At 48.0% G+C, this 17685-nt stretch overlaps 1 protein-coding gene across 1 annotated transcript in view; it reads left to right on the top strand.

Moving 5' to 3' along the window:
- Positions 1-17685, top strand: part of ALDH1L1 (aldehyde dehydrogenase 1 family member L1) — a 90575-nt gene that overhangs the window by 48529 nt on the left and 24361 nt on the right. The window contains exons 10-14 of the mRNA XM_039218531.1: positions 7480-7627; positions 9192-9311; positions 10496-10623; positions 14290-14440; positions 15608-15678. Of these exons, the coding sequence (XP_039074462.1) occupies positions 7480-7627; positions 9192-9311; positions 10496-10623; positions 14290-14440; positions 15608-15678 (618 nt within the window). The remainder of the gene's footprint in view (positions 1-7479; positions 7628-9191; positions 9312-10495; positions 10624-14289; positions 14441-15607; positions 15679-17685) is intronic.

The following is a 17685-nucleotide window of genomic DNA, read 5'->3' on the forward strand; positions in this document are numbered from 1 at the left end:
AGGTACAGTTTAAAATGTTCCTGTCAGCAACTTCTACCTGCGCATTTCTGCTCAAGTAAGCTGTGTTTCTCTCGGTCTGCCTCTCCAGTTTTGGGGGCAGCGCCCTAGCCTGGGACCTCAATTCTTTTGGGGATCTAAGAAGACTTTGATTTACAGTTTTGACTTCATGCCGGACCAAAATCTGGAAGGCTAACAATCAGTCGCCTCTAGATCATGCGAACAACGTGACTTATGCCAAGTAATTGCCTTGCTTCGGGGAGTCCTTTGGGAAAGTGCGAGGCAGAGGGTGTCTAGGTGGTTAGCCTTAAGGAAACACCTTAGGTGCTGAGTCTCTGGGGACATGGTGTTGAGGCCTGTGTTGTCACAATTCATTGCTGGAAGAAATAAGCACGTCCTTTGTGACTCCACTGGGAGACGGTCCTTGGCAGCTTGCACCTGGCTTCCCCCCAGCTCTGATCATGTGCCTACTTCTTTTGCCAGTTTCCCCTTATTTCCTTCCCTTGCAATAAATCTTAGCGAGAAGTATGATTACGTGGTGAGTTCTGTGAGCTGCCTTGGTGGATCAGGGGTCCCGGGTGTGTAAAAACAAAACAAAGGAAAACAAACATGTTGGGATTTTAATCGAGGTGTCGTTGAAACTGAAGCTCACTTTGGGTAGTGGTTCCTCTGAATTAAATCTTCTAATTCATGAAAATGGGGATTTTTTCATTTTATTCAGGCCTTTAAAATTTTTTTCAGCGATACATTATAGTTCTCAGTGCACAGCTCTGTTGTCTCCTTGGTTACTTTACTGCTATTTTATTCCTCTTGATGCTATTATAAATGAAATTCTTTACTTAATTTCTTTTTTGTAGTGTTCATTGCTAGTGCATAGAAATTCAACTGATTTTCATGTATTGCTTTTATACCATGCAACACTGCTGAACTTGCTTATTAGCTCCAATAATAATATCAAGGGTTTTTTTTTTTTAATTATAATATGTCAGGGTTGGGGTTTTTTTTTTTTTAATGATGTGAAATCTTTGCATGTGTGTGTTCCAATAAAACTTTATTTATAAAAACGGGCTGTGACTAACTGATTTCTGCCTTAAACCAAAATCCTAGAGATAATTTGCTGTGACCACGCACAGAGGCACTGAGGACGCAACCCAGTTGTGCTTCTTACCTGAGCAAATAAGCCCTTTCTTCCTCCTTTAATCCCTTTTCTTGCTTCATGGCTTAAAAGCTGTTTTATTACTTTTCCTTAATTTAATTAAAATGCAAATATTTAAGGTATACCATAGTGCCCTTTGACATATATAGTGAAATGATTATTACAATCAAACTAATTAACATATCCTCACATAGTTACTTTTAGTTTTTGGTAGTGGGAGCATCTGAGAACTACCCTATTTTTAAAATTTTTTTAACATTTATTTATTTTTGAGGGACAGAGAGAGATGGAGTGTGAGCAGGAGAGGGGTAGAGAGAGAGGGCGATGAATCCAAAGCAGGCTCCAGACTCTGAGCTGTCAGCACAGAGCCGGATGTTGGGCTGGAACCCAGGAACCGCAAGATCATGACCTGAGCTGAAGTCAGACCCTTAACCGACTGAGCCACCCAGGCGCCCCTGAGAGTTACTCTTTTAGCAAGTTTACAATCTAATATTATTAACTATATTCAACTTGATGTCCATTAGATCTTTAGAGCCTTGTTCATCCTCTATAACTGAAACCTTGCTCGCTTGACCATAAGGTAAACCATCCTTGCAACTGGGAATTCCACGTATTCACGGCGAATTCAGCTTAGTAGTATTTTGTTGGGGAGTTTTTGCATTTTTATTCATCAGGAATATTGGCCTGAAGTTTTCTTTTCTTGTAGCGCGTTCTTCTGGCTTTGGTATCAGGGTGTTTTTGGCCTCATCGAATTAATTGGGAAGTGTTCCTTCTTACATTTTTCCGGGTGGGGGCGGGGGGGGGATGACTTTGAGAAGGATTGGTGAAGCCATTCAGCCCTGGGCTTTTCTTTGTTGGGTGGTTTTATGATTTTTTATTTAATCTCTTTACTAGTTACGGGTCTATTCAGATTTTCTACTTCTTCATGAATTAGTTTATGTAGATTGCATGTTTCTAGCAATTTGTCCATTTTATCTAAGTAATCAAATTTTGGCGTCTATAATTTATCACAGTATTCTGTATCTTTTTTATTTCTGTAAAATTGGTATAATCACTTTCATTTCTGATTCTAGTAATTTAAGTCTTTTTCTGTTTTTCTTTTTCTTTTAATTTTTTAATTAATTTATTTTTTTCTGTTTTTCTCTGTCTTGGTCAGTCAGGTTTCTCAGTTTTGTTGATTTTTTTTTCAAGGGACCAACTGTGGTTTCATCGATTTTCTATATTGATTTTTTATTCTCTATTTTATTTATATCTGCTCTAATCTTTATTATTTCCTTCCTTCTGCTAGCTTTGAGTTTAGGTTGCTCTTTTTAAAAATTCCCAGGGGCACCTGGGTGGCTCAGTCAGTTAAGCGGCCTACCTCGGCGCGGGCCATGATCTCGCGGATCCTGGGTTCGAGCCCTGCGTCAGGCTCGGTGCTGACAGCTCGGAGCCTGGAGCCTTCCTTGGATGCCATGTCTCCCCCTCTCTCTCTGCCCCTCCCCAGCTCACACTCTGTCTCTCTCTCTCTCTGTTAAAAACAAATTAAAAAACACTTGAAAATAAAAGAAAATTCCTTTGGATATACAATTAGGGTATTGACTTGAGATCGTTTTCAATGTATGCATTTACAAATACAGATTTCCCTCCTCTCTACCTTTGTTGCAATCTGTAAGTTTTGGTGTGTTTGGTATGTGTTTTTGTTTCTCTTTGACTAAAGGTATTTTCATTTTCCTTGTGATTTCTTCTTCTACCCATTGGTTGTTTAAGAGTGTGCCATTCAATTACCACATATCGTGAATTTTCCAATTTTTCTTCTGCTACTGATTTCTAGTTGCATTCCTGTGATCAGAAAAGATGTGCTATGAGATTTCAACCTTTTAAAATTTATTAAGACTTATTGTGTAGCCTGAGGAACCTGGGCGGTTCAGTTGGTTAGGCATCCCACTTCGGCTCAGGTCATGATCTCTTGGTTGGTGAGTTTGAGCCCCATGTCAGGCTCTGTGCTGACAGCTTGGAGCCTGGAGCCTGCTTCAGATTCTGTGTCTCCCTCTCTCTCTCTCTCTCTGCCCCTCCCCTCCTCACACTCTGTCTCTCTCTCACACACACACAAATAAACACTTTAAAAACCCAAGAAACCAAAAAAGCTTATTGTGTAGCCTAACAAATAGTTTGTGCTGAGAATATTCCATGTGTACTTGAGAAGAATATGAATTCTGCTCTTCTTGGGTAGAGTATTTTGTATATGTCTGTTCTGTATACAGTATATGATTGGTTTATAGTGTTGTTTAATTTCTCTGCTTCTTTATTTATCATCTCTCTGGTTGTTGCATCCATTACTGAACGCTGGGCATTTTAGTCTCCAACTACTATTGTAGGAAAGTCTATTTCTCCCTTCGGTTTTTGCTATATGTATTTCGGGGGCTGTGTTGGTGGTGACTGTATGTTTATTATCGTTATATCCTCTTGCTGTGTTGAAACTTTTATTAACAGTCTCTGTTTCTCATAATCCATTTTGATTTAAAGTCTGTTTTTAATGAGAGTAATATAGCAACCCAGCTATCTTTTGGTTACTCTTTGCAAGAGATATCTTTCCATCTTTTCACTTTCAATTTTTTTGTGTGTACTTACATCTAAAGTGAATATCTAGAAGCATCTAGATGTATATATCTAGGTGATGTATTTTATCCAACCTTTCAATTTATGTTTTTAATAAGAGAGTTATTGTCATTTAACCAGATGACTGATATAGAAGGATTTATTTCTTCTCTTTACCTATTTGTTTTCGGTATGTCTTTTATGCTTTTTCTTCCTCAATTTTTTTTTTTTTTATTACTGCTCTCCCTTTTCTAGGTAGTGTTCCACTTTGGTGCCCTTTCAAAGTTAATTCTTAATTACCTTAGAGATTACAATTAACATATAACAGTGTAGGGTGATGGGCATGAAGGAGGGTACCTGTGGGGATGAGCACTGGGCGTTATATGGAAACCAACTTGAGAATAAACTATTCGAAAAATGAATAAATAAAAAGGAGGGACACTAAAAAATAACATATAACAGTGTAATTTAAATAATACCAATTTAGTTTCAATCGTGTATACTCTAACCCTATACATCTCTGTTCCTACCCCAACTATTACTGTCACAGATGACGTCTCTATGCACTGCATAGCCATTAATACTGATTTAAAGTTTATGTAGAAACTAATTTGACAATAAACTATTTGTAAAAAAAAAAAAATTAGAAAAAAAAATACTGATTTAAAGTGATTGTGTTCTGCATTTGGCTATTATATAGGAAAAAGAGAGAAGTTGCAAACCATACCAAAAGTACAGTAATACTGGCTTTCATATTTACCCATGTGGTTACCTTTACCACTGTTCTTTACTTTTTTTCTTATGACTTTGGGTTACTCTTTAGTGTCCTTTCATTTCAGCCTGAGTGATTGTCTTTAGTGTTTCTTTTTTTTATTAAAGTTTTAATAAAAAAAGTTTTTTTTTAAGTTTTTAAAGTTTTTAACAATTATTTTAGAGAGAATGGGAGAGTGGGGGAGGGGCAGAGAGAGAGGGAAAGAGAGAATCCCAAGCAGGCTCCACACTGTCAGCACAGAGCCCGATGCAGGGCTCAAATCCACAAGCCATGAGATCCTGACCTGAGCCGAAGTCGGCAGTCAATCAACTTAGCCACCCAGGCACCCCCAAGAGAAATCAGCTTTTAATTTTAGGGAGGATCCTTTGTAGGTGATGAGTTTGCTTTCTCTTACTGCTTTCCAAATTTCCTTTTTTGTCTTTGGGTTTCAACAAGTTGACTGTAATGTGTCATGGTATAAATCCTTTGAGTTTATCCTCCTTGGAATTGATTGATCTTCTTGGATGTACATATTCGCGTACTTCCTCAGACTTGAGAACTTTTAGAACATGATTTCTTGAAACATTTTTTGTGCCTTTTCTATCTCTCTTCTTTGGAACTCCTAAAATGAGAATGTTGATGAGTTTGATGATGTCCCACACACTCTGTTCATTTTTATTCATTCCGTTTTCCTTCTTTTCTTCACACTGGATAATTTCAAGTTCACCAGTCCTTTCTTCTGCATGCTCAAATCTGATGTTGAACCTCTCTTGTGAGTTTTTTTAGTTATTGTACTCATCGGCTTGAGAGTCTGTGTGGTTTATTATTAAAATTTCTATGTCTTTATTGATATTCTCATTTTTTCTTACATCGCTTCCCTCATTCCTTTAGTTCTTTGTCCAGGGTTTCCTTTAAATCATTGTACATCTTTAAGACAATTGATTTAACATCTTTGGCTAATAATGCTAATATCTGGTCTTCCTAGAGGATGATTGTCTCCAAATTCTTTTATTTTTCCTGCACATCAGCTATATTTGCTTGTTTCTTTGTAGGTTTTACTATTTTTTGTTCAAAACTGGATATTTTGAGTGTTATCTTGTGTAATTCTGAAAATGCAATCCTCTCGGTCCTCAGTGATTCCTCAGTCTTATTTGTGGAGGGTGGGATTTCTCCATTTGTGACTCTTCCAAACTTTTTTTTCTTTTGTAAAGTGTGTATTCCTTGTTGTATGCAGTAATTAAAGTTTCTGTTCTGAGGGGGCGCCTGGGTGGCTCAGTCGGTTGAGCGTCCGGCTTTCGCTTAGGTCATGATCTCGCGGTTCGTGGGTTCGAGCCCCGCGTCGGGCTCTGTGCTGACTGCCAGCTCAGAGCCTGGAGCCTGTTTCAGTCTGTGACTCCCTCTCTCTCTCTCCTAGAAATAAATAAAAAATATTAAAAAAAACTTCTTTAAAAAAAAATAAAAAAATAAAGTTTCTGTTCTGTTATCTATATGATCAGCCACTGGCCTAACAAGGATTTTCTTAAATGTCTGACTCCCCAAAAAAGGGGGGAAATACTGCCTTTTTAAATCTCCTGGAAGCTGCTTCAGCCTTTGGGAGTTAAAACTGGCTGCCAGCCTTTGTGCTGGCCCCTCAGTGATCAAAAGGAGCATCAGCACTCAGAACACACAATCTGGATGTAAGGAGGACAAAGTCCTTACTACCCACCCTGGCTCCAGAAAGCTGCCCCAGGAATGAGTTCAGCTTCCCCCACTGCCTCCTACCAGAGGGATGGGGAGTAACACCTCAAGAAATGCTGAAATTTGCTGACATTTACCAGACTCTTCATCATCTTTTTCCTGGGTGTTGCAAACATTTGACTGACTTTACAGTTCCAGAACATTCGATTCAGACAATTCTGCCTGTCCAATAGCTCTACAGGTGGAGGAATGGCTCTTTGGAGCTTCCCACTCTACCATTTTCTGTCTGTGTGTAGGTTTTTATTTCTCTTGAGTAAATGTCTGAGAGTGAAATGGGAAGTATAAGTTTAATTTTTAAGAAACTGCCAAACTGCTCTCCAGCATGGTGTCCAAAGTCCCACCAGCAGTGTATGAGAGCTCAGTTCTCTGCATCTTTACCAGTGATACCTATGGTCAGACTTTAATTTCAGATATTCTGGTAAGTGTGTAGACATATTCCAATCTCATTTTAATTTGCTTTTCCCTAATGACTTGTGATGTTGAACATATCTTCATGAGTTTTTTTCCATCTGCATTTCTTCTTTGGTGAAGCATCCGTTCAATCTTTTGCCCATTTTTACTTGGATTGTTTCTTTTCTTCTTAGTATTGAAATTTGAGAGTTCTTTATACATTCTGAATGAGAGTCCTTTATCAGATTTTATTTGGAAATATTTTCCCCCATCTGTGGTTTGCCTTTTCATTCTTTTTATTATTATTTTTTGGAGAGTGAGAGAGTGGGAGAGGGAGGAAGAGGGGAGAAAGAGAGACAGAGAATCTTAAGCAGGCTCCACACTCAGTGCAGAGCTCGATGTGGAGCTCTTTGTCAAGACCCTGGGATCATGACTTGAACAGAAATCAAGAGTTGGATGCTTAACCCCCTGAGCCGCCCAGGCGCCCCAAACTTCATCCTTTTAACATATCTTTCAGTGACTATTATTAATCTCCTATTGATTATTATCAACATGTCTCATTTACTTATCAGAAAATAGCCCAGGAGCTATTTTTCCAGTTTTGCAGGTGAAGAAACTAAGGCTCAGAGGCGTTTTCCACTTGCGCAAGGTCACGTATTAGTAAGTGATGGAGCCACGACCTGAAACTAGGGCCTTCTGAATCCATGGACTGGGCTCTTAACTCCAGTTCTAGATTAACACCATAACTTTGGTTGTTGAGATGAAGTTCCCTTCTGGGTAAATGGTTGGCACCACAACCTCTGCCACTAGAATGATGCTGGTCTGCCAAGCCTCTTCCCATGCTCCCACTTTCCCATCTGTCTTTCTACAGACTGGTTGAGGAAGTGAAGGAGCTGTGTGATGGACTGGAATTAGAAAATGAAGATGTTTACATGGCAACCACCTTTGGGGACTTCATCCAACTACTAGTGAGGAAGCTACGAGGGGACGACAAAGAGAGCGAGTGCATCATTGATTACGTGAGTCCTGGGCCCCTCCACAGAGGCTTGGCCCTGCACACCTCTCAAACGCTCACACCTGTGGATCCACAATGACACATGGGGAAAACCTGGGCATCCCAGAAGCCAGGGCACTCAAGAGCCCCCCTTCAGTGTCCCAAGCTCTCTCTGGTAACCCTGATAGCCTGGGGCTGTCAGCGCAGGTAGGCAAATGCAACAGAGGAAATTGTTGTCCACGAGACAAATTCCGACCCCCCCAGAGAGATGAGAGCAGGCTATTAAGAAGTGGCTTTTACAGAGTACTTCTCACCTTCGGTCTCCTTTGGTGGTTTTTCCCAGCAGTTGCCTTCTCACTGCTGTGGCTCTGCGCCCTGCCAGATCACGCTTCCAGGACTCCAGTTCTTCGGGGGGACCCTGGACCCTAGTTCGGGTACAACCACTTCCTTCTAGTCAAGTAATGCCAGGGGCTTCCTGCTGTTATCAATCTCTGGGATGACTCGTGGCCGCTCAGCTCTTTCATCACCTGTGCAACCACCTGCATGTATTAAATTCTTTTCATTGAAATGCCAAAAGAGAGAAAGGGAGGCAGGGAGGAAGCTAGACAGGGAGAGAGGGAGAGAAAGAGAGAGAGAATGAGGAACTGGGAACATTTTCCCAGTAAGGGAAACAAGTGATCCGATAGTTTCAACTTGTATATACGGAAGTGTGATGATGTAATCGCAAATTTATTTTTAATTTTTTAAGTGTTTTGTTAATTTTTGAGAGAGAGAGAGTAAGTGTGGAGGGACAGAGAGGTAGGGGGCAGAGTATCTCAAGTGGGCTCTGTTGACCATAGAGAGCCCAATGCAGGGCTCAAACTCATGAATCAAGATCACCTAAGCACCCCTGCAAGCTTATTTTTAAAAGAAACTCCTGAAAAATCATCCTGAGGTGTCTTGTTAGGCTATGAGCTCCCATAGAAATTAGCATTGGGATAGTTTGTGTGGGACAAAAGTTGATGAAGAAAGTACAGGTGGCCAAGATGGATACGAGGTTGGCTTTAGGATAGCGGGCAGGTGGCTGATGAACGGATTTCAGGAGAAGAGTGGCATCCCAGAGGACGCCGTTCAGTATGGAATTTCAGGTCTATAGGGAAGCGAGCGATGGGATTGGTGTCATGTCAAGTAACTCACAAGTGTCTGTCTGCCAACTGGCACTTCCTACTTGCAGAGGCCTAGCAACCAGCCCGAGATCACACAGCAGGTAAATGGCAGGACTGGGGTGGCGGCCCAGGCAGACTGACCTCAGATTCTCTGCTCTTCGTCTCTTCTTATTGCTCAGCTGCCACCATGGCCTTACAGCTCCCTGGGCCAAGGCGGGCACCAGGACTGGATTTGGGAAAAGAGACATGAGAAGGCCACGGGGACTTGAGCCCTGGCCCCTTGGCTATCTGTGTGTGTGTGCCTGTGCATGAGTGTGTGCATGAGTGGTTACCTATCCGTCTGCGAGTGTTTTCCTGGGTGTCTCTGTGGGTTCGTACCTGTCACTGATGCACCTTGTGAAGAATCCACGCTGCAGTGAATCCCTGCAAAAATTCCCTTCCCAGGTGGAAAAGGCGGTGAACAAGCTGACCCTCCGAATGCCCCACCAGCTCTTCATTGGGGGTGTGTTTGTGGACGCTGAGGGCGCCAAGACCTATGAGACCATCAACCCGACAGACGGAAGTGTGAGCACCCCCCCCCCCACCTGTCCCCTCCATGGTCTCCTGTCTCATCTACTCCCCCACCTGGTGTCTGGGATTCCTCTACTTGCATGCAGAATGGCTATAATCAGTTTTCAGTCCCCACTACAGGAATGGCCCAGAGGGGACCTAGAGCAGGGAGGCGGGAGGGCTCCAAAGGTCAGGAGCCTGCTTCAGACACTGGGACCAGAGCTAAAATCCCGTATGGAAGAAATGAAGCTCTTCTCTCCCACTCCATGCATCAACAATAACCTCAGCATGGGCCTTACCTTCTTGAATATGTTTACACCCACTGTTGGGAATTTTTCCTTGAATCCCATGTTTGTCAGACTTTCTTGACCGTGACCCTTTTCTGTCATGACCCAGTATGTGCATTTTGTATTCTCACACACCCACACCTACCCGAAACCACACTTACTCCTACAAGTGCATACTCAATTTTCCATCCTACCCCACGTAGAGCATCCCTCAGGGCCTGCAGAAAACAGATACCACACTCAAATGGGTCATTTGAAGGGAGTTTCAGGAAAACAATTGACAAAGGGGTAGACAGGATGTGGGGACACACACAAGGGGGTGCAGTGCCCTCGGGCAGAAACATCAAGAGCTGTTACCACCATGAGGCCTGTTTTGGGAGTCCCAGAAGGGATGCTGTGTGGACAGGGCTGTCTGGGTGCTGGGCCCTTGGGCAGGGAGGGTGCACCCTGCCTATGGTGACCAGCGGGGTGCTGGCCTTGCCCCCCCCCACTTCTCTCTCCTCCTGGCTTTCCTTTGGGCAAACCCAGGTGTCAGGAGGTGTGGGGGCCTGCACTGTAGGGCACATGGGCACTGTCAGGACACAGAGCAAGGATGGGGGACAGGAACGGTCCTGTCACCTTCAACATCTAGACTATTCCACTTAAGAAATAGACTTTCTGCCTAGGACTTACCAAATTAATGCTCTTGGTTTGACAATGCTAAGCTGATCCTCAGCCTCCTAGCTGCAGCCTGAATCTGGTGCCCTGTTTGGGCTCAGTGGGCAAGGGAAAAGAAGGGTCCTGGTGTGTAGAGACATGAACAAGCCTCTTGGAGGGTCCCTGCCTTTCCGCGGTGTGCACAGGGGAGCGGCGGCCCGGGGCGTCTGTGCACACAGAGTCCGCGGAGGGCGTCACGGCTCCGCTCCACCACAGGTCATCTGCCAGGTGTCCCTGGCCCAGGTCAGCGATGTTGACAAGGCAGTGGCTGCCGCTAAGGATGCCTTCGAGAATGGATTGTGGGGGAAGATCAGTGCACGGGACCGGGGCCGGCTCCTGTACAGGTGAGAGCCCCACAACCGTCTGTCAGCCGCCCACCTTCTGTTTGGGTTGAACCCGCGTGCTCGGGAGGAAGCTGGGGTCCCAGACAGGTGGTGTGACCAAGACCTGAGACTCAGAAGAGGCTTCTCAGAGGAAGTGACTTGAGAGGCAGGAGGGATTTCACCAGACACAAGTAGCCTTAAGGGGAAAATGTCCTCAGTGGAGGGAACAGGAGGGAACAGTGTGATTGAAGATGAGGAGGCGCAAAAATGAAGGTGCTAGTCAGATGGGGGCGGCAAACCGGCAGCGCTAACAGATGGTCCTGGGAGGTCTCAGACAGGTACAACACTTACCTGGAATGGACTGGCCAGAGGAGGGATCGGGGCTATATGATGTAGAAGCCGACGAAGGAAGGATGGGGTCTGTTCTTCCTGCTGGTCCTTGCTCAGATCGCCCTGACTGCCGGAATCTCACATTTTCCCTTTTTTCTAAAACCAGGGAGGAAGGGCCTCTCTCCCCTTAGCTTCATCCGAAGGGTTGGAGAAGGACTTAGGATTGCTCCAGCTCGTGACCCTGGGGTGGGAGTGGCTCCTCCCCGAGAGACACGTGGTCCTAATGGAGGAGGAGCAGTTGCCCCCCAAGGAAGTGGCGTGATGTTTTCAGAAGGGAGGATGCTGGGCAGATGAACTAAGCAGTGTCAAAAAGCCTAGCGAACAAGCCAGTTTCAGGAACCTGACTTTTATGCTCGGTCCTGGGGAGGTTATCAGGCATTGAGGCTGGTCATGACGTGGTCCGAATATACTTGTCATCTGGTGGGAGAGGGGCCCCAACTTGACCTTGGAGTCAGAATGTCATTTTCTTTTCCTATTCAGAGGTCAGAAACACCCGGACAGCCCCCAGCACAGGAGGCCAGAGAGAGGGGCCTGCATAGATTGAAAATGCAATAGAGATGGTAGGGTTTGCGGCAAGCCAGGGTGCGTCCAGCCTGCTCTAACTCAAGTCAGCTTCAAGACCCTCTGAAGGGCCTATCAATTTTAGGAAGCCATTGCCTAGTGACCTAGATCAGGCAAAGCTGAAACATGCAAGCCCAGGCTGACTGATGATGCTGAGAGCCTCCTGGCCCTGAAGCAGGGACTCCCGCGGTGGATTTGTGCTGGCCCAGAAGAGCGTTTCCCTGGAGGTGCTCTGCTGCCATCTAGAGGCTTGTGTCGTAATAACACCACTAGCAACATGATCGTGAAGGGTTGGGTGCCCGCACAGCTCCAAGTAGAGACCCGGACTGCTTGGACAGACATCTCAAGGCCAGGCCTGAGAGCTCCTAGTAACCCGGTCTTGCCTCATGCAACCTCCCAGTCCCCAAGGTGGAGGCTCTCCCATTGCTGGCCCAGGGCGGGGCAGCTCCTGGTTCAAGGAGGAAAATAGGACCACCATGGATCCATAGATATTATGGAATACAGGCTACATTCTAGGAGTGAGACATTCTGCAATTGTTGGAGAAGCTGGGAAGAAAGAGCTAGAAAGGACTGTTCGAGAAAGTCACTAGACAGACCTCAAGAACCACTGAGGGATGAGAGAGAGCCTCTCAGGAACCTCGAGAGCTAGTGTCCCCAGATGCCAGAGTGGGGCCAGGAGCTGGTGACGGAGTCTGAGGAAGCTGTCACCTTTGGTTCAGACACTTCCTTAGGTCCACAGACAAGAATCCCGTGGTGGCCCAGGCTGCTGGGAGTGAGGCAGAGCCTGCGTGGCGCCCCACACGTGCCCTCCCTCATGGCCATCCTGAGGACCCCTGGGGTGATGGTGGCTGCTTCACCGCTTCCCCCACTGGTGCCTTCTGGGGACCGGATGCTGGGAGGCAGAGGGACCGCTTAAAAAGTTGACAGTGAACAGTCGCACTCAGTACTCCTCGCCGAGCCTCCCAAATGGCGTGCTCGGGTGCTAGTTACTTTAGGGATTTATGACATGGCCACAGCACGTGTCTGCCAGAATTGGAGGGATTTGGGGCTGATCAAGGAAAAAGATAGGACTATGAGAAGTAGAAACACACAACAGGCTTCAGGGGGCGACACACCCGTAGTGGGAGACCCCCCCAGAGACTGTAGTGGGGGGGTCTCTACTCAGAATGGGAGACATGCAAAGGAAATCTTGGAGGTTGGGGGGTCAGAGAGGGTCTCCCGTGTCCTGGCAATGTTGCTCAGCAGCAGAGCGGGGATCTCTGGATCAGAATGCCAGGAAGGCAGCAGCTATAACTGCATAGTCCATCTCCCCGATGATAATAGCTGTCAAGTGAGGTCCCCGGGGGATGCAAAGCAAGAAGACTCTAAATAGCCAAAAGTCTGCTTGTTTGGGCCATTTTTGGATACACAAATGTGTATCCAGCAAGCTTATAAGCTGATGGGTCTCACCCTACAGGGAAGCCATGAAAAATCTAGGGGCTAATACACAGAGGCCATCTTTGGCTTATTTATAATATAGATTTATACCTGTGACACATCTGTGTTTCTAGTTGATAGAGCCCTAGTCTTTGAAATGCCACAACATGGTGTTTTCATTATTTGGTCTGTAATGCTTCTCAAAAAGTGATTTGCAGCTTTGCTATTCTTACCTAGAGAATTACCTGTGCGTGTCACTGCCTCTGAGGTAACAGTGTGGCTCTGCCACTAAATTGCTTGTGTCTGTTCGGCCCACAGTTTCCCTCGTCAGCCTTATGCTACCTGCCGACTGTGTGCCCAGTGGGTGTAAGAGCTCCAATACGGAGCAGGAGACCAAACAGTGTCCCAGCCGTCAGGGAGAGGCAGATCATACAGCTAAGTGAATGTCTGTAACAGTCAGGCAAGGTTTGAGGGAAGGGGGAGGTGCTCTCAGGACAGTGCAGGGATACGTGATTGGTGTAGAGTGGGCAGGAGATCCCAGAGAGCGTGAGTGCGTGCCTGGGGTGTTTAGGCCACGCCGTGGCTGTGTGCGGTGAGGAGCAGGCCCGCAGTTGTTCGTCCCAGGCTTATCTCTCGGCCAGACCTCCCCCATGGACAAAGTTTGAGAGCTGCTCTGGATCTGCGGCCTCTGCCTTCCCCTGGGCACCCTGTCCCCCGGGCGCTCTGCTCTTTGGGCTCCTTTATATCAGAGAAGGGGGCACAATCCTGATTCCCAGCCTGCCCACAGCAGCACACCCACCAGAATCACGAGAGGGCAACTCAACTGGATGTGCTCACACTTAAGGGGGGCCATGTAGACGAGCCTTCCCTGAACCTCTCCCTACCCACAGATGCCATCCTCGGGGACACAGTCCACTGGGTCAGCTGGTGCTTGAAGCTGGACATGCTTTCCCCTGGTCAAGGCCGTCAGGAGACAGAGAGGGTGGCCTTCTTGATGGTGACCTAATTACAGAGGCAGAGGGACTGCCTTGCAGAATCATGTGTGTTATTATAAAGTAGTTCATCCATATTTTAGGAAGGAAGAAAGGAACAGAGAGGAGAGAGGGACAGAGGGCATCATCCTCACAGCCATCCAGCAGAGAGAGTAAACCTTACTGTCCCATCTCACAGATCAGGAAACTGAGGTCAGCACCTCTGAGTGTGGCAGAGCTGGGAGTGCAGGGCAGAGCCCCTCACTCATTGAAGAAGGGCCTTGAAAGCATAGGTGAGGCTGTTCCTGGCCTGAGTCCATCTCCCTCCCCTCCCCGACCCCTTGGCCAGGTTGGCGGACCTCATGGAACAGCATCAGGAAGAGCTGGCCACCATCGAGTCTCTGGATGCAGGCGCTGTCTACACCCTGGCCCTGAAGACCCACGTGGGCATGTCCATCCAGACCTTCCGCTACTTTGCTGGCTGGTGCGACAAAATTCAGGTGGGGCTGAGGCTCTTGCCCACCACGTGAAAGCTCGGATAGGCAGGCTGGGCTCCACAGGAAACTCTAGGGCAGCGTGTCAGCCTACATGCTGCATAACAAATGACCACAGTTTAGTGGTTTAAAACAACCAAGCGGCTCACATTTCTGCAGATGGGAGGTTCAGGCAGGCTTGGCTGGGTTCCATGCCAGGATTTCACAAGGTCAGTGTCAATGTGTAGCCAGCCTGGGCTTTATCTGGAGCTCTGGGGAGACCCTGCCTGCAGGCTTGCTCAGGGATTGGCAGAACTCAGCTCCTGTTGTTGCAGGACTCAAGGTCTAGGTCCTTGCTGGCTGCTGGCCGAAGCTACTGCAGGCCTCGCTCTGCACCCCCCCCCCCCGCCCCATCCCCTTGCCTTTCCCAGGCTTGGCATCCCTCTGATTCCTTTAAATTGGAGCCAACTTTGCCTTTATGGAGGCTCCCAAGGTCACGCTGGGGCCATCTGCATCATCTCCCTGTCCTAAGGTCGACTGCGCATTCCAAGTCTTTGCAGGAGAGGTAGCTCACCGTCTCTGGATCCCAGGGATCAGAATGTGACCTTGGGAGCCATTTTCAGAGGTTTGCCCGCCAGAGGCAGGGATGAGTCAACCTTTCCCCAGAGATACCCATCACCAACAGGTTCCTGGGATCTCTGCCAGAAATGGGCTCCAAGCCTCCACCCTCTCCATGGGGCTGACAGGCGCAGGTGTGACCTGAGGCCCGCCTCTGCCCCTCCTTCTGCTGCTGCCTCACTGTTGGCTGGAGCCGCCCCCCACCTGGGGCCTCCTGGGCTGGCCCAGCCTCCAGAGACAACTTGGTCCCCCACCTCCTCCCTTCTCTGCCCCAAAGTCAAAGCCAAAGGCCTTACCTGTACCAGGACCAGCTTCTTGCCTGAGGATTCTTCCAGGCTCGTGCAGAAGGCACCTTGCCCCTGCTGGCTGCCTGCCTTGCCTGTATCCGGAGTCCTCAGATGCCCCTGTTGTACATAATCTGGAAGGTTTGGGTCTCCTACCTGTCTTGGTCATGGGGTTTCAGGATGCAGACAAGACCCTGTTCCTTTCTGAGCCCCCAGCACAGTCTGGCTGCCCAGGGGGAAGGGGCAAGGAAACCATGGAGCCCCTGCCAGTGACTCCCCATGCTTCTTCCAGGGCTCCACCATCCCCATCAACCAGGCCAGACCAAACCGCAACCTGACCTTGACCAGGAAGGAGCCTATCGGGTGAGTCACAGCGCCGGGCGAAGACTGGCCACACACTAGGCGCTTTTGGCGGAATACGTAGTGTGAACGCTCATCCCCTTTTCACACATCTGCCGAAGGCTATTTATTCGCCAATTACTGCATCCCATACATTTCAGGTGCTGGATATACAAAAATGATCAAGGCTGATGAGTATGTCTGTCCTTGGGGGACTTCTTTTCTAGCAAATCAAACAGCTTTTGCTTCTAGAGTACCTGCTCTGTGCCAAGCACTGTTTTAATGACCTTATAAGTATAATTTTACTTAATCCCCACAATAGCCTGGTATCAGTCAGGGTCATAATGGGAAACAGGGGGTACACCCGAAAATTTTTATCTGAAAAGACTATGATAATGAAGATGCATAAGAATTAAGAACTACACAGCACCAAGGAACAGGGTAAAAATAATAGAGAAATAGACCAGGGATAGGAACCGGTGCTCAGCAGGAGACAGACGCCTGTCCAATCAACATAGGAAAGACTAGGAATTGGGGAAATGATGTTAAACGCAGATGTGAGCGGCCTTGCCTCACCATCACATGGTCCAAAGGCCTAGGGAGAGAGAAGCCCCCTCGCACTGCCTGTGAGGGGGCAGAGGGTCTGCCTTTGTGAAAGGCAACTTGGCAGTGACTGCTCAGTCCCCATGTGTACCCCACCACAGGCACAATTGTGGTGGCTCACTGACACAGGTGCACAGGGGGACAAGCCCAAGAGCGCTCATAGCAGCCGTGCTGGGCCTTGACGGCAAAACCCTACAGGATCCGCGCTGAGCTCTGCGGCCTCCTAACCAGGGCATGACGTGGGGCTGTGCGAAGGCGTGGGCCAGGGCTATGGGGACCGCAGGGAAGAGACGCAGGAGAAACGTGGGTGAGGGAAGCACGCTGAGGAATGCCCGCTAAAATCATCAAATGTGCATCAGAGGCCCAGCGCGGTCAGCACCCAGCAGGCATTCGCACCTACCCCGTGGGGCCTCCGTGACGTCACCCACCAGCAGGGACCTCACACCCCTGTGGATGGCGGTAAAGGGCACTCCGCTTCCTTGGGAACGTGGGAGAGTGTCAGAAGGAGAATGTGTTCAGATGTCACCTGCATCAACAGAAATGAGTGCAGACGAATACACCAGGCCCTGAAGGACAGGCCTGCTGGTGAGGGCGGCCCCTGTCAGGAGGATAGGCTGTGGACGCAGGAAAAGCCTGTCCTGTAGCCCCGGGGGGGGGGGACGCTGGGGGGGAGGCAGGGGTTCCCGCCCAGCCTTTCCCCCAGAGGACACAACCTGGAGGCGGTGCCCCGGGACAGGCCCCGCAACAAAGAGCTACCCTGCCGAGGTGTCAGAGTGTGGCGGGAGGGCCCTGCATAGCCCGCGAGCTTTGGAGCCCCTTCCCCGGGCGCAGGCGGTGAGAGGGGCTGGGCAGGGGGACCACTGATCTTCCAGATGCCTCCCGGGAAGTCTGTCCCCGTCAGACTGAGGAGGACACTGATGCGGAGCCTCCCAGTGAGTCAGGGAGAAGCTGGCCTTGAACCTAGGGCCTCTGGGCACCCCAGTGCCAAGACATCAGGTCTGAGACCTGGTCACTAGCACCTCATACAAACTAGTGCTCACCCCAAGGCGAGAGACAGGGCCAGTCCTACCTATTCACTGGACAGCCAAAATGCTGGAATGAATCGGCTCCACTCAGCTGCCCACTACCTGGCTGTGAGGCCAATGTGCCTCTGGACTTTACCGGAGACCTGGCTCAGCAGGGGCGCCCCGGAGCCTGCCCGGAGGGTCTGAATCCCAGCTCTTCCCCTTCCTAGAGGCAGGTCCTTGGAAAAGTGAAACTTCTGTGTCTCATCTGTTAAATGGGGACAAGAGCAACAACTTCGCAAAGCTGTGAAGATTCAATGTAATGATGCGCTTGTCATCACGGGATACCTGGCTGGTCCCCACCCCCCACTTCAAACCCCTCAACGCTCTGACGTTTCAGACCAGTGCGTCTCAAACTCTAGCT

The sequence above is a fragment of the Hyaena hyaena genome, unplaced genomic scaffold, assembly GCF_003009895.1.
Source record: "Hyaena hyaena isolate Hyena2069 unplaced genomic scaffold, ASM300989v1 scaffold_775, whole genome shotgun sequence".
Lineage (NCBI taxonomy): Eukaryota > Metazoa > Chordata > Mammalia > Carnivora > Hyaenidae > Hyaena > Hyaena hyaena.